The sequence below is a fragment of the Amblyomma americanum genome, chromosome 6, assembly GCF_052857255.1.
Source record: "Amblyomma americanum isolate KBUSLIRL-KWMA chromosome 6, ASM5285725v1, whole genome shotgun sequence".
NCBI classification, from domain to species: domain Eukaryota; kingdom Metazoa; phylum Arthropoda; class Arachnida; order Ixodida; family Ixodidae; genus Amblyomma; species Amblyomma americanum.
Genome location: NC_135502.1, coordinates 110,893,552 through 110,910,334, shown reverse-complemented (window position 1 = coordinate 110,910,334; position 16,783 = coordinate 110,893,552). Strand labels below are relative to the sequence as shown.

At 44.0% G+C, this 16,783-nt stretch overlaps 1 protein-coding gene across 1 annotated transcript in view; it reads left to right on the top strand.

The window, feature by feature from the left end:
- The first annotated feature begins 7,028 nt into the window (after positions 1-7,028).
- Positions 7,029-16,783, top strand: part of LOC144093991 (uncharacterized) — a 43,548-nt gene continuing 33,793 nt past the window's right edge. The window contains exons 1-4 of the mRNA XM_077627810.1: positions 7,029-7,167; positions 9,808-9,893; positions 11,323-11,532; positions 13,850-14,140. Of these exons, the coding sequence (XP_077483936.1) occupies positions 7,154-7,167; positions 9,808-9,893; positions 11,323-11,532; positions 13,850-14,140 (601 nt within the window). The 5' untranslated portion in view covers positions 7,029-7,153. The remainder of the gene's footprint in view (positions 7,168-9,807; positions 9,894-11,322; positions 11,533-13,849; positions 14,141-16,783) is intronic.

Sequence of the window (16,783 nt, the reverse complement as noted above, 5' to 3'; positions counted from 1 at the left end):
TACACAATTTTTTAAAATAGGCTTTTTGAGTTAGAACAGCGCTTTCTTCAGCATAACATTGTTAGCGGTGTAGTACATCTGAATACAGCTAATACGTGCTAACTAGAAGACTGATTAACTAATATTGAATAGTTACCTTTTTAACTACTACTGTTAGGCTCCTCGATTATCGAGGGACGTGTAGCCCACCGTAAGTAATATCCATATCAGTTCTTAGAATTTCGAATGCGCAGTTACCCTCGCCGATGTGGCAGAACAAATTTTGACTAATAGCTGCACTGTCATTACCAATGTTATTGATTATTAGATGCTGCAGACAGAGAGAGAGAGAGAGAAATAACATTTATTAGCATAGGGATCCGAGGCGCCGCTCGGTCCCAGCCATGTGCTCCCCCTCAGCCGTCGACCGGAATCTGAGCCAGGGCGAGACGGGTGACTTCACGTTGTGCCCGTTCCGTCAGGTCCTCCAAAGCTAGGACACGTCCATACCACATGGATCATGTCCGCCATGCTTTTCGCAACGCTTGCACCTGGGGCTGAAAATTTCCGGGTGCCACTTGCTATAAAGCTTGGGGTTTGGGAATACTCCTGTTCGTATCTTACGCCACACAACCTCTTCGCTTTTGGTGAGCTGCTTACACGCTCTTGGGAGTAGCGCTCTGAATAATTTGTAACGATTTGGGATTTATTCATACGCACTAAGATCGCCATCAAACTTTACAGTGCGTAGCGTTCAGGAATTCATTTGCAGCATCTAATGATGTAGAAACCTTAAATCATTAGATGCTGCAAAGAATTCTCGAACGCTACGCACTGTCGAGACAAGTAAAATATGTATTTTTTCGTTAAATAATATATTCCTATGTTCCAAAAATTGTGGCAGCAATAATTGATATCGATGCTTCCACGTTTTTTGTCTATTTAATTAGTAAATAAAATATCACCTGAACTTTAGAACTATATCAGTTCGAAACCAGCAAAACAGTGCACGCCGCTATATAAAAAAACGGAAAGGCCATGAAATGGACAAGTTGTGGACAAGTATTTTAACAAATATTAGTCATTCAAGAACTTGAACATATGAAACGGCCAGGGAAGAATCTCAATGACGCTGTACTTCGTTCCAGTGTATCTCGCAGGCGTAGCTGTCTAGGGTAGAGTATTGTGAGTAATTGCACCTAAATTATAGTCGCATCAGAAAACACACATAAAATGCAGTTCTGCAAAATATACATTGCAAATGCGAAGATACAATGGAATATCACAAATATGAAGATACAGCTTGATAGAGGGCAAAAAAGTCTCGCTGGAAACAATTTTCACTGCATGTATACACAACTCCCAACAAAATTTCTTAAATATGCGTATATTTCTCTAATAAATCTACATATCTAAGCAAACGTTGCTGTATATAATGCGTCAAAAAAGACAAATAAACTTGTTGCGCAATCACAGATAGCAAAATTTACGCACAGAAAGGCAGACGATCCATGCAAGAACAAAACTATCATCGCAAAAATTGTGATACATATTTGGGTCATTCTGCGGTCTCGACAGCATCGTATGGGTAGAATAATAGACGAAGAGTGCAGAAGATACGAAAATGTGCATTTTAGCTGCCTGCACAGCGACAACAATCATTCTGCACCGAAAATTAAAGAAGGGTATTGCTTTGACTCAAAAAGGAAGTAAAAGAAGACAGCTAAAAAGGAAAGAAAAGGACAAACGAAAGCCACAGATGATGCGGCAAATTTAACTGCCCAATATCCGAGTGTGCTCGGAAACGCCACGTGGGCCGGGCTTTCAATCAGCAATGTCGGTAAAAATTGGTTATTGATTCCCTCCTAGTTTTCGTATTCGCACGATAACTTTGATTGTGATGGTAACTTTTACAATAAAAGCGAAACATTTCTGCGATTTTAAAAGCTAATCAACATTCATACGTTTTCCCAATTACGCGTTTATGGACTTGAACGAACAGAGCTTTTTACTTGAATTGATTTTTGCTGCTTCGCTGCCTGAAGGACAATGTTTATGAGAAATTTATGTCCATGAAGTTTCGGACCTGAAATCCACCCGCTCTGTGGCAGAGCACCCGCCTGCACCGCAGAGCACCCGGTGCAAAGCTCCGCGGCCGCCGCGATATGCCGCGACGAGCCTGCTTTTCATTGAAACGCCTCTAAAGCTTTGTGCTAGATGCTGGAAACGAATTATTGAACACTACGCACTGTGAAGACAAGTAAAATATGTATTTTTTTTCATAAAAGAATATATTTATATGGCGCAAAAACTGTGGCAGCAATAACTGACATCAATGCTTCCATGTTTTGTGACTCCTTTTGTGACTCCCTGTGTTTTGCGACTCCAAGTGCTTGGGCGTTGGCACAAAATCCAGCCCGAGTTCGCAATGTTCGCGCCAAAACGACTTTTCGAGCGTGAAAAAGACAATGTAAAGAAAATCAAGCATTATTTCCGGCGCCGCTGGTTCTTCTGATAAGCGGTAAATGACAGTGCGAAAAATTAAGGGGGGGGGGGGGGGGGGAAGCTGAAGCTCCATAAGCCACCCCCCTGGCTACGCTCCTGATTTCGACTAGTTGGGTGCAGTGGAGAGGTTGCTTTGCCTGCAAGCCTCTCGAAAGTGCATCTATTTTGGCGCAATGCAGATGCAGTTTACACACTATTTTTGTTGTGTTGCTATGTTTACTTTGATCTGAAAATTAAGCACCTCATTGAGCCATTTGATGTTGCACTCGCTAGCGGTTGCTTGCTACGCGCGCACACTGAACGAGCTGAGTGGTTTTTTTTTGTGCGATTTGTTTTGCGATCATTGGCGTTTATCGCTGCTGTTTGCTGTATTCCCACGATATCTTTTACTAGAGCGCTAAGCGCAAATGTGAACCTTGTTTCCCGCAAAAGTAAGTCACCTTCCATTACTCTTTTATGGCGAAAGCATCAACCTTACTACTGCTATTATGCGACTGATTGAACCGTTGGCAAGTGTGGCGCTCTTTTGATTTGCTAATCCCAAAGCACTAGCAGTCAGTGCTTTGCACTCCAAAGTTAACGTTGGGTGCACTAAATGAGTGCGTTTGCATGTATTTGAGCTTTCGTTAAATAGGTACAGGTCGATATCACATATTTAGCGGCCTCTATGACCCGCTTTATTTGCGTAAGAAGTGAAGAAATTTGAACCCTAGTAAAACCGAGTGTCATCACTTGTGCCGGTAGCGTGACGTAGCTTGAAAGACCCCAGCTTTGTTTAAACATAGACAGGAAAGGCAGAAAATTTTTTAACACAATGTTTGAAAACTGCTCGATTGCATTGTGGCAGTATTTTATTTATTTAAAATTTACATGTAATCATGAAGAGGAAGCTGCATTGGTTTCATGATATCTAGTGACTGCATGCATAAACCAAGCAAGCCAAGAACTCAACAAATATATTGTTGCTGGCTTGTTTGTGGCAGGTGACGAAAGAAAAATTTCGAGAGGACACTTACGCTCTGCCTTAAGGGTATGACGCGATAGCATAGTGTGTTAGACTTCCCATTCTCTGTAGTTCGACACCTTTGAACGCATTTTTCATTTTTTTTGCAATTGTTTCAGTTAAATTATTGACCAATTACACGCTGTAAATTTTCTTAATTACCATCATGAAGCATTGGTTTTTCATTCTGAGCATTTTGACATCACTGAACCGCCTTTTTTCTATTTTTATTTATTTATTTATCAATCAATTATTTACAATGACTTCTTAAACTTGTCATCACTTGTCACACACCAATCAATAATCAATCACTAGAACCACAAGTTAGTATGATGAATTTTTTTTGCGCAGCGCCCGATTATTTCCGACACACGGTGTCGACTACTACTACTCCGACGGTTTTCGACCGAACGAGCTGTATACGCTGTCGCGTAATATGAGAAAATACTTTGTCTATTAGCTATTATAATTATCTGATTTCAGCTTATTTGTGCAGGGCTGCCCTGAGCTATTTCATCGCCTATTTTTCCTTTTACATGCCTAGTCGCTAAAGCTTATTCAAGATTACTGTTCTGTCTTATGTCAGCGGTTGGTTAATGAGATGAAAAATAAAGGAGCTGAAAGAATCGTGAAAATCCGGGTGCATTACTGCATGAACTTGTCAAGCTTTTGTTTCACTATGAACGAGAGCTCCGGCACTGAGGTAGCCTCCTCAGTGGTGCAGCTCTATATGTGTGCTGACTGTCTGACGAAGCTGGGAAGTGGCTCCTTGGCAGGCAGGGCCCCTTAAATTTTTCGATAAAGCATTGTACCATGCACAGGTGGCACTGTCCCTGCTTCAGTTTGTACATTTCTTTTTGGGCACAGCCTGTTCAACAGTAGTTTGCAGAGAACCTCCTGGTGTGTTGAACTTCTAAAATTTTGGTAAGCACTCTTCACACCTGATACTGCTTTTTTTCTCTTCACACTTTCCTGTATAAGTGCAGGCTGTTTGCTAAACTTTTTTTAGAAATCCTGTTGTTTGTTTAACCCTACATTTCGGTTTTGTTAGACCTGCTACAGTTGGCCAGAAGAGCAATGACCTGGGCTATTCTCATGCAGCCGCCGCTGTGGCTTAATGGATATATGGTGCTCGGCTGTTGATCCTAAAGTCGCAGGTTCGATCCCGGCGGCGGCGGTCGCATTTCGATGAGGGCGAAATGCTAAAGGCCAGTGTACTTTGTAATTTCAGTGCTCGTTAAAGAACACCAAGTGACCGAAATTATCAGGAGCCCTTAATTACGGCGTCCCTCATAGCCTGAGTCGGTTCCATGGACGATAAACCCCTAAAAACCTATTATCATGCAGATTCAATGCGGCAGCTTGCGCATGGTTGTTAAATGACACCACATGCATAAAGCACATGCAGGAGCAAACCAAAAACCTAAGCCATTTAATGTTGATGGATTATTGGTATGAAAGCACTATTCCGATGGGTCAAACCCAAGCAAGATCTTGAATTGTTTTTATGCTCGCGATGTTCGTTCGTCTGTGCCAAGTGAAAGCGTACATGTACCACGTTACACAGGCCTGTCAAAAAAAAACAAACAGATTTAGCGCCGGTAAACAACAAACCGACACCGGAGCATTGGGAGGCTGCGCTGTCCTGCTCGAAGCCTGAAGAACAGCTCAAGTTGCTCGACAGAGGTCGCAATGCGGCAATTGCCACTGGATGACTGGACTGAGAGCTCCGCCTTCACCGGCAGGATCCCTTTAGGACAATAAAGCTTTTCACTCACTCTATTTTGCAGATTTCTAGTTCCTGATTAAACACGAAAGAAAAAGGGCGTGGTATCTAAGCTACTTCAAAAGTCTATAACGGTCGGTGACCTTCAGGGTCCCCGGAACAGAGGGAGCAAGGGGGGTGGTCGCCCCCCCCCCCCCTCCCCTGATCTCCAACTGTTTGCACTTGGATCAGATTTCTGAGAATTGAAACACATCAGTTGTAGGAATCTTTTAATGCAAATCACAATGAGTCTGAGCTACTTGGCTTCGTAGCCAGTTGTAAAGCATTTCCTATACGAGTAACCTAAACCAGTCATGTCCCTACAGAAGTCGACTGTTTGGCCTTTGTACATGTTCATGATTCGCAGAATTTAAACAAACTATGCAAAAACTTTTTTAATGCAATTGATCACTCCTCGAGCTTAAAGCTTCCCATTTCACTTCGTTTCATATTGCCGCGAATCTGCCCCCTTTGTTCGTACGCACTCCAAACCGCCGGCACGCGGCTTTATTCTTTTGTTTCGTAACGCGAGATGCGACCAGACTTATCTTCATTGATCGTGGCTGCGTGCAAATGCTTCCACATTTTTCCATATTGTAGTAGTAGCTTTTGGTTCTTTATCTCGAAGGTTCCTTGCCAGCTTTAAATTGAGCGCGGCCAAGAACTGCAGGCATTCAGTTCGATGACCGCCGAGCACGCTTGTGGCTATCGCCGCCTCCAAGTCATTCAGTTCTTAGTGGTCGCGAGTCAGCCCCTTAGACAGTTTCTTTCGGAAGGCTTTTCGTTGTCTTCCTGACTGCTGGAGTTTCGCACCACAACGTGAAGTTTGCATCAACCTTTGAAGACTGGAAAATAAAAACTAATAAAAATATAGAATTTAATATGTAAATGAGCATTAGATAAATAATTAACAAAATCAGCTCGAAGTCTTGCCCCCCACACATACACTCAAAAAGAAAAAAAGTCCCGGAGTCTCTGGTGACCTTCTGACCCCGCCATACGACGTGCAACACTGAAATCAGCGCTGGGGGACGCAGATGTATAGAAAGAAGATATACGCCATCAGGGCCTTAAGTGCCGTGTTTACGTCTTCCTTAAATTTCTGCGCGTCCTTTAGCGTTACTCGACACCCATTCCCTGAACAAGCTGCGCCTGAGATGCAAGTTCTTTTATTCATGACATGGTAACAACGAGATAAATACTTTAACGCAATTATCTCCGACACAACTTCACCAGCGAAAGCACGATGCAGCAGCAGAAGAACACAGGACAACACTTGTCTAACAACTGAAGTTTAATCAAGAAACGGCCAACTTAGGACACCAGAAGACGCATGCGTGACCTAGGTTGGCCGTTTCTCGAATAAAATGCAGTTGTTAGTCCAGCGTTGTCCTGCGTTCTTCTCCTGGTGTCTCGTCCTTTCGCTGGTGATGTTATGTATGAAATACACCAACTAGCCCACATGGCTACCTTGTTGCAAATATCTCTTCTCTACTAACATGCTTGTTAGTAGAGAGGTCATGCGTTGAAGCTTGTGAAATGTGGTTTCCTTCTCCCTGTGACTGATTCACACCTGTCACCTGTAGAGAGCACTCAAGGTGCTGAGTTGCATACAGACCCGAGTTCAGACACACGCTATTTAAGCTGAAAATGCAATTGTTCGTAACCGTGTCACTGAGGGCGTATCTCCTTGTAATACCCGTCCGACACAATGGAGGTGCGATAGCTAGCTGCCTATCTGCAACGTTCGCTCGAAAGATACAGCTGAAAGGAAAGCATGCTGATAAAAACAGAGGTGTAATAGTGGACCGAGTGTCCGGCCTGATACCGCCGACACCGCCCCCCGTATGGCTGTTATGTCGCTGCTGTGAACGAACGAGAATCTTCATTGAAACGCAGGCATGGAAAGGTGGCTGTAAGTGAACCTTTTACGCTTTTTATCTTGATAAATAGTCGTTCTCGATCTCAACTACAGCATATGCTTACCACAAATAAGGCTCTTTTTTCTCTCTTTTTTTGTCTTCGACTTCTTTCTTTGGTGCATCCGTTCGTGATTTTATTATATCCGAGCGCTCGCATCATTTAGCCCTTTTCTGTGAGACAAAACCTTGTCGCTTGTATTGTGCACTACGTATAGTCATGCTTGTTCTTCTTAGCGTAGCAAGCATATTAATGGTGTTTGCTTCGCAGAAAATTAAAGGGGGGGGGGGGTCTTTATTTTGCATTGTACTATAGAGTCATAATAATTTTATTAAAAAAGAAGATACGCCGCCAGCAACGAACCCATAATCGCGTTTAATGGTTTAGGGGGGGTTTAACGTCCCAAAGCGACTCATGCTATGAGAGACGCCGCAGTGAATGGCTCCGGGAATTTCGACCACCTGGGGTTCTTTAACGTGCACTGACATCGCACAGTACACGGTCCTCTAGAATTTCGACTCCATCGAAATTCGACCGCCGCGGCCGGGATCGAACCCGCGTCTTTCGGGCCAGCAGCCGAGCGCCATAGCCACTCAGCCACCGCGGCGGCATAATCGCGTTTAATGTCATGCACCTCCGTAGTAGCTCTTGTTTAATTGCATAGGCTGTACAGCACTCTAATCAAGCGCAGAATTTCGTTCGTTTGGAGCTAATTTTTTTTTGCACTAGCTTTCTACCGCCACTATGTCGTTTTTGCATATTTCAGTTTTCTTGTTATTTCAATTCTTTACTTACGGTGTCTTCGACTGGTCGCTTTAGATCGCTCTAGAGCGCTCTGAGTGGCGACCGCACCTTCGGCTGGTCGAAATCGGACGCTCTGGCTACATTCGGCTGGTTCTTTCTGAGTGCTCGCCTCCAGCTCAGAGCGCTTTGACGCGCTCCGAGAAAAAAGACGCAGCGGCCCCGAGATGAGGTCACATGACAGATCCACTTCCGGCATTTCGCGAAAGCGGTGCCAGGGGAAACGCGTAGGCAGAAGCAAGTGTAGGCTTTTGACGCAGTCACGCAGTTGCAGCGTCCTTGCTGCGTTGTGTTTTGCGGGTGCAGCGCTGTGTGAGGCAAAATGTCCAAGAGGCGCCGGATAACTACGCCAGGAACACGGTCTATGTTGCTGTCGCGTGACAACAGCGATTCCAGCAGCAGCTCAGACGAGCACGAGTGCTATCCACGAGGCAATGTTCGAAAATTGAGCGTCCCGTGGGACAGAAAGCCGGGGTAGCGATCGATACAGGCTAAGCGGTGACCGCGATGCAAACTGTGCGACCACGTGCGCCTAAAGGTAATCAAGGGACCTTACGTGCGGCTACTGTTAACACCAGCAGCGGTGCCGCGTAGTGGTTCCGGAAGTTACGTGCTCCTTCTGCCTCCTGCGTTCCCGCTCTAAAAACTCGCTGACCATTCGGCTTGACTAGTCTCGCTATGAGCTCAGAGCAAAAGCGGCTCCCACTCTGCCAGATCCTAACCGGATCGCGGGAGCGACCAGTCGAAGACGCCATTAGCTTATGTTAAGCACCTGTTCAACCTTAAGGAAACACATTTCACGCCCTATGCTTTACGAGCGGAACTCAACTAAATTATGTTTCTCTACCGACTGAGGTTTTGTGTGCTGCGACAATTCTCAGATTTGTACTCCGTCTCTTTAATGCCAGAATAGATAATTTCATGCAAGAAATTTTTCAACTTATCTCTTATCCAAGTGCTTGATTCTACCAGAGTAGATGGATAATTTGCAACCAGGTGTTTTGACATTGTGCCATAACATAACCGGTTATTATCCTTTACACTGCATTACCTGGATTGGACAAAAGTCGACGAGAATAAAATTACACGTAGTGAAATCTGGAAAGAGGGTGGGGGCGGGGAAGCCAATGTTACAGGATTAAAGGCATCCCGCATCATGTAGCTCCTGTGAACGGCAGACTGATATAGGCAGATCTGTACAGCGCTGCGCTGCGGTTAACATCCAGTCTCTCTTTAATGCAGTTTATTGGCGAGAAACGCGTGATAATGTAGTTGAGTTAATTAGGCAGTAGCATACGAGTATTTTACTCTTGCCGGTGATTAGAGCGTATTGCAGCCATGTGATGTATATGCAGCTGTTCCTCTAAAACCACATTAAAATGCATTTTTTTTTCCGGCGAAGGATCTCACTTTCTATAATTTCAGACTTGCATTTTATTTGGTCCCGCAAACGCGAATGCAGCATCACTTTCAGAACATCCTGAACATTCCGTACCGCCATAGTAACTTATTTCAGTTGAAAAATTAATGTCGCCCACAGTGACCGGTCGAGGCTGCTTTGAATGGCACGAACTTGGTATCGACTTTCGAGACGCTAGGTTAGAGAGTGAAAAATCATGAAGTGGTGCTCGTTTTTGTTCTCATTCAAAGTGTTTTTGTTCTGCTTGTTCACCTCTAAGCTGTTCATCGGTCATTGTTCATAAAATAAAACTTTCCCGTCACAGCAAAACTGCGTCGCTAGCAGAGATCGGGCCAACCGCCAGCCACTTGTATGTATTATGCGATTAGGTTTTACTCTTACATGAAGTGGGAATCTTTTGCTTTCATTACACAGCAAAGCAGCGACGGTGCTCAGCGTCGTCTGCTCGTCTCTGGCTATTAAGGACTTGTCGGTGTGCGAGGAACCAACTTATTCATGCGGTGAGCAATGCCCTTCGTTGAAGCTTCTGCATCTGGTTTTGCGGCTACACGAAGCTAGTGGTATAATGGTACTAACGTTTTGTATTGCGAAGATATTCTCGGAAGACACTTTATGCTTTTGCACTCTGCTCATTTCCCTAGCAAGCGCGAAGCCGAGTCTTGATAATATAAAGTTGAAAGAAGCAAGTATGCCGGCTGGTACAGGAAAGAATTTACGCAATTCTCAAAAATACGATATTTGAGCTGAAAATATAGCTTTTGCGGCATGACGTTGCCAGGCTTGGCGGACACCAGAAAATCGGTGAACCATTTTGATTAGTAAGGTTGTTAACTGATCTTCAAAAATTACCTTTTTAACTATTGGAGTTTGACGCCTGGTTACAATTAGAGATTTTTAGCCGGTCGTTAGTAACCGTCATATCAGATTTAGAATTTCAAAAACGGGATTATCCTCGGCGCTGTTACCCAACAAATTCTGGCAATATCGTGGAAAAATAGATGCGCATTTGAAGAGCATGCAGGCAAAGCCCCTCCAGTGCACGTAGCTAGTCGGAATAGCCAAATTTTGTAGAGCCACAGCGGCGAGGGTAATAGCGTTTTCGAAATTCTAAAAACTAGTATGGCGGTTGGTAACGACTGGCTACAGATCTGTAATTGCAACCAGGCGCCTAACTGTAATATTTAAAAAGTTAACTATTAGAAATTGGTTAACTAGCTTAATAGTTAAGATTATTTCCCGGCTTATCTGGTGTGCGTCAGCGCTGGCAATACCATGCCGTGAAAGCCATATTTCTATCTCAAAAATCCCGTTTTTGAACATTACCTAAAGTCTACCCTGAAACACCTGGTATATATCACTATCATTTCTTTAAACAAAAATTAGTGCACAGAACTAAAGTGAGTTGAGAACGACGCTAGCTTACAGCTGTCCGAGACCACGTGTTTGTATGTACATCGACTAATGTTCGCAGCGCCCGCGCCAACTTTTGTTTCTTATCTTTTTTTCATAGCCTGATTTTCTTGCAGTTTGTGCTGTGCAGGCACTTCTGCGGTGTTCAAATGATGTTGCACTCTTTTACTGGTATCATCATTTGTTGCTTTATTCGAAAAGACTGTAAGCGAAACGAGGAGCAGAAATCACGAAATCTATTAAAACTACTGTACCATTTTCTGGAAACTCTATGCCAGTGTACAGCATTAGTTGACCTGAACAGCCTATTGTTATGCTGCAGTGAGCACTGGCCTCAACAATTTCGCCAGCATACAGGAATAAAATCAGTAAACCTCCATTGCGGCCGCATTCATCCTTCACCAATGTTTCCTTTCGCTCACCAGTTTTCTCACTAAAGCTGCCAAGACCATCGAGCAAAGAACATATAGTATTAAACTTTGACGAATAATAATCATGGCACCCGATATCTCATTGCAGGTCCGCTTCCCCCTGTGATACCAGAGAGCTACATCATGAAGTACGAGTGGATAGACCTGGTGCACAACCAGACCGCCTGGATAGAGGAGTATTTCGACAGCGAGAACCTGCGCGCCAAGCTCTCGGCTGTGTTGCGCGGGCAGAAGATTGTCAACATATACGACTATTTCAGGGAGACGGTGACCTCTTACAGCTCCGACAGGCCCGGAGGTAAGAAACGACAAAGCAGAGAGAAAGAGAGGGTTTATTGACGGGAAAGGCAGAGAGGTTGACAGGAAAAATGAATGTCAGGCCTGCTATACTCTGCACTGGGTAAGGGGAAGAGGAATGTGAACCACAAAAGATGCGCATGCTGCCAGAAGAGGAATAAGGCGTGGTGTACTGCTTCAAAAGAAGCGAACACTGGGAATTATGCTGAAAGTAAAAACGATCTGATTAAAAAAAACTGCAGAAAACTTTGTCGTCGCAACAGATTTTTTCTTGTGTTTTTGGGCTTCAACTTGTAGTAACAACAAATACTTCTCTTGTAACAACGAAATTTTGTGTAGTACTGTCCTGTCGCTTGCCGAAGTGACAGAACTATAGGACAATAATAATAAACTACTGCAGAAGAACCTATCTTTGCGACAAAAGGACAAAAGATTTTTTGATATTCTGGGCATGATTCAGTCGTTTTTTGACTGGAACTTACAAGCGAAAGAGGTAAAAAAAAAACAGACCGAAATAGCCAAGACTACAAAATATACTATTCATCAACCTGACGCCTCTTGCAATCTTTTCTTTACTGCGGTAGCATAGCGCGTACCGCTGTAGTAAGGATCATACACAACGTACAAGTCTGTCGGTGTCGTTCTCAGTGTTCGCTTTTTCCACGAAAATACAACACGCCTTGCACCACCATAATGCACAGCCAACTAGAAAGCCTTTTCAACTTTACTGGCATTGTGAGAAAATGCAGGAATGGAGACGGACGAAGGCAACACAATGTATCCGCAACAGAGACCAAATCAGCCTAAAAACGAACTGTTCTCCAAGACCCTCAGCTACAGGAAATGCGCATCAGCGCGCAGTGGTTGCAGGATGAAGAGAATACGAAAGTGCCCGGTCACATAGCTGCCTATTTTAAATTCACCAAGAACATCAGTTGCTCCTTAAGCAATATGGCAGTGTAAAAGAACACAGTTCTAATAAGGAGGCCAACTTTCGTGGAGACGTCGAAACTGATAATGCCAAGCTGGAGCTGACTAGCTAACTGAGTAGGAGGAATGAGAAGAAAAAAAAGGGACTCTACGCCAGCCTGCTAAGTTCTTTGGGCAAGTCAGGCTTATTCTGCCTTCACTTTTAAAGTAGAGATGCGCAAGAAAAGTCCAACATGTGGACAAAATACATGTGTGCAAGTGCGTTAGTGTGAGTGGGCTTTCGAAACTGGTCTCTGCTTATTTGCGCAAGAGGCTGGAGAGAATAAAATTCAAAGGCTGAATTCAACTTGAAAGAGGCTTCAGAAGATTCATAACAACTTCAACACGGACGCTACTTTGAACGTTACAGGAAGTATTTCGCCACTATCAACGCACTGCAAATGCTATGTGTCTCAAAAAAAAAGAAGAGATCCTCTTTTATCTAGTTTTCAATGACGAGAATCATTTCGTTGCAGCTTTCTTTGTGGAGGTGGAGATTGTGTTTTAGTGTAAAATTGGAAGATACAACTCAAATTGAAAACCGAGTCAGTACTTATGTAAAAGAAAAGGTCCCCCTTTCAGTCAAAGCACCTCAATCGGAACGAATTTTTGTTCAACTTCAACAAAGGGTGCGTCAGCTTTAATGTTCAGTTATTTTAGGCGAATATCTTTTCTCATGAGAGAGAGAGAGAAGAAATAATAGCCACACGTGCTGTCAGCGAATGATATTCAAGCAGTTTTAATGCAGCAATTAAGCCTTCTTCTCTACTTATAACTATTTAAAGTTCTGCAAAAGGTAACTGTTAAGCTTGCCGCTACTACGGTTTAATTGTGCCGAAAATATCTGCACAGTGGGTTCGCTAAAAGCTAAAACTTATGCCTCTCTTCATGAGAGGACAGTAGCCAAGACTGATACATACCAAACAATGGGAATTTCTGTTTCTTGCTATGTATACGTTTATTTAATTTATGAAACTGTGGTTCATTACGCCTACCCGCACAAATTTTATATATATATAATGATCAAAAATTGTCCAAGGCAATGACCATGACCGAGAAGATCAAGAATTGAGAAGCGGTCTTTATTCAGCACATCAAATGAGTGGACACAGTAATGCCTCTGATGAGGAATGCCACGACTTTTGTCACCTGAAAAAAAGAAAAATCTCCAACCATACTTAGCGTGCACACAATCATCTATCAGTATTGCATTACATACCGTTTTCTTGTGTAGTTACTGTCGACTCTCATGCCATCGCACAGCGATCGCGTTTGCGCTGAGCGCTGTCGGTAGAACAAGAACGCAGTCATAGCGCGGCGTGTGGCGTTGTCTCTGCTCATTGGCGCAGCTAAGCCGTCGCTTGACCCCGAGAGCCAGGAGAACTGCGAGATCACCGAGATGGCCGACTTCCACGGCACCCAGCTGCCTTTCGGCTTCAAGTACCGCGACGATCGGCCCCACCGTTCGCGCATGGACAGCTCGCAGGAGGCACTGCACTTCGGCGGACCCTACCGCGCCCGCTTCCTGCGGGAGGCCACGGGCGAGGAGACTCGTCACTTGCCCGCCAACCTGTTCGAGAGCTGCGCTTACGACAAGTCCGAACATGCCACCTACCGCATGCGCTACTACTGGTCAGCTAGTGAGTATCTCATCTCGTTGTTTCAATTAATGAGTGAGTGAGTGAGTGAGTGAGTGAGTGAGTGAGTGAGTGAGTGAGTGAGTGAGTGAGTGAGTGAGTGAGTGAGTGAGTGAGTGAGTGAGTGAGTGAGTGAGTGAGTCAGTCAGTCAGTCAGTCAGTCAGTCAGTCAGTCAGTCAGTCAGTCAGTCAGTCAGTCAGTCAGTCAGCCAGTCAATAAATAAATAAATAAATAAATAAATAAATAAATAAATAAATCATGGCAGCCGCGGTGCCTCAGTGGTTATGTAAGACGTGGGTTCGATCCCGGCTGCGGCGGTCTAATTTCGATGGAGGCGAAATTCTAGAAGCCCGTGTACTGTGCAACGTCAGTGCATGTTAAAGAACCCCACGTGGTCGAAATTTTCGGAGCCCTTCACTACGGCGTCCCTCATAGCCTGAGTCGCTTTGGGGCGCTAAACCCATTATAATCAATCAATCAATCAATCAATCAATCGCATTTATTCCACCAAAAGAAAACAAAAAACAAGGCAGGTAGCTCAGATGAGATACCTATACAGAAAAGGGACAGTAGCAGCGGCAAGAATAGAGCAAAGAACTGCCGCGAGAAAAAAAAAGTGCGCCAGAAAATTTTCAGAGCCAGTAAGCCGATGATCATGGAATAGGTGGGCAATAAATACACTGTAATGGGACAAATACAAAAATAGCGAGAAAAGCCGGAAAATTAAGGAACAAACTCAAAGCGCTAACGAAATTCACAATGCAGGTTTGCTTTATTTATGCTGATGGTTTCTAGGCATGGTTTCAGCTCTAACATGCGGCCAGGACAGATAATCAACTTGTCATTAAAGTGCCTTTTTTAGTTACTCATACTGATACCAGTATTATAGGCTTTACAAGCGCCTAAGCCTATCATGAATCCAGCAAAGAAATAAACATGTCCATTTTATTCCAAGGCTAAGACGTGCTCAGCGTTATTAATATTAGTATCAAAAATATTCTTTTTATTGTTGGCGCATTTTAATTACATAATTAATGAACACCACACAGAAAGGAAGCCAACTGTTATTGAACAGTCATTGAAGAGCCAACAGCTTCAATTTGGGTTAGTTTTTCGCATGTTTATATTGGGCTGGTCAAATCCTTAATATTTTCAGCCGAATAAATAAATAAATGATTGAAGCAACGAATGAAACAGCGCACACATAATTATGCGATCAAATTTTTTTATTGCTTGTAATCTGCATGTGCAAAAAAAATCGCCTTTGTACAAAATCCTTGATATATACTCCCACTCCTCCACCCGCCGCGATGGCTCAGTGGCTTTGGCGTTCGGCTACTGATCCAAAGTCGTGGGTTCGATCCCAGTCCCGGCGGCCGTATTTCGAAGGAGGTGAAAGGCAAGCGCGCCCTAGAGCGGCGCGATGCGATCGCAAGTTTAAGAACCCCAGTTGATCGAAATTAATGCGGAGCCCTCCACTGCAGCCTCCCCCATAACCTTAGTTGCTTGGAACCGCAAAAACCCCCCAGTCCGTCAAAAGTCCACAATCTCACTCCTCCCACCGCGCTCTGCAGGGGGAATCAGTGCTGCGCCAGCTTGCGAAATCTTTTGTTCCTGCCTTGCTGTACCGCAGATAAGATAAAGCTAGCAGCGATATTAACAAAGAGCCGATCAAAGCGGAACACCGCAGAAAAAGATTAGAGGACTAGATGAAAAGATTCCTGGCTACACCGATGCTGCAGCATTGGCTTTATGTGCAGGCACTGGCAGCGAACAAGTTTTCTTCGAGCGAATTTCTCTCACGTGCATTTATCAGGAGCAAGGCCTACAAACCATTTAAGCCGTCGCGGTGTCTCAATAGTTACGGTGCTCGGCTGCTCACCGAAAGACGCAGGTTCGGTTCCGGCCACGGTGGTTGCAATTCGATGTAGGCGAAATGCGAGAGGATCGTGCATTGTGCGATGGCAGTGCACGTTAAAGAACCTCAGGTGGTTGAAACTATCCGGAGCCCTCTTCCACGGCGTCCCCCTTAGCGTTAGTCGTTTTGCGACGTTAAACTCTCATCAATCATAAGCCATTTCGAAACTAATCGCGTTAATAACTGTATCCATACCGTTTTCCTCGCACAGCTAGTTTAATATTCGGCTCACATCTGCCCTCAAACCCCTCTTCATTTTTTTTATGTTAATGCATGCAGCACATGCCCATTTAATACTGATTGCGGAAGACAGTGCGTGGTGGTTTCCATTTCTCGACTAGTTTTATTGCTGGCACTCACTACTGCTCTAAAATATCAGCTGATTTAAAGCACGCATATCTAAACTATGCATAAACTAAACCAAACGTATGATCTTCATTTTCTACTAAACTCCTCTGCATGAATTTATTTGATCACTGAGCACCACTGTAGCACTTTGTACTCATATCGTTCTGATATTCGCATACCATTTTGACTGAAATACGAAGAAATTTTCGCTACAGTGCTGTGACTGCAGCTAGGCTAGCTAGTTTTCTGTGCGAGATTGGAAATTAAGAAAGCAGCTCGGTGCATTCAATGAATTATTTAAAAAAACTTTCATCTATTTGACCAAGTCACGTTAATCACGTTTCTCCTATTCCAACACAACTCAGCTTAACTTTCGGTC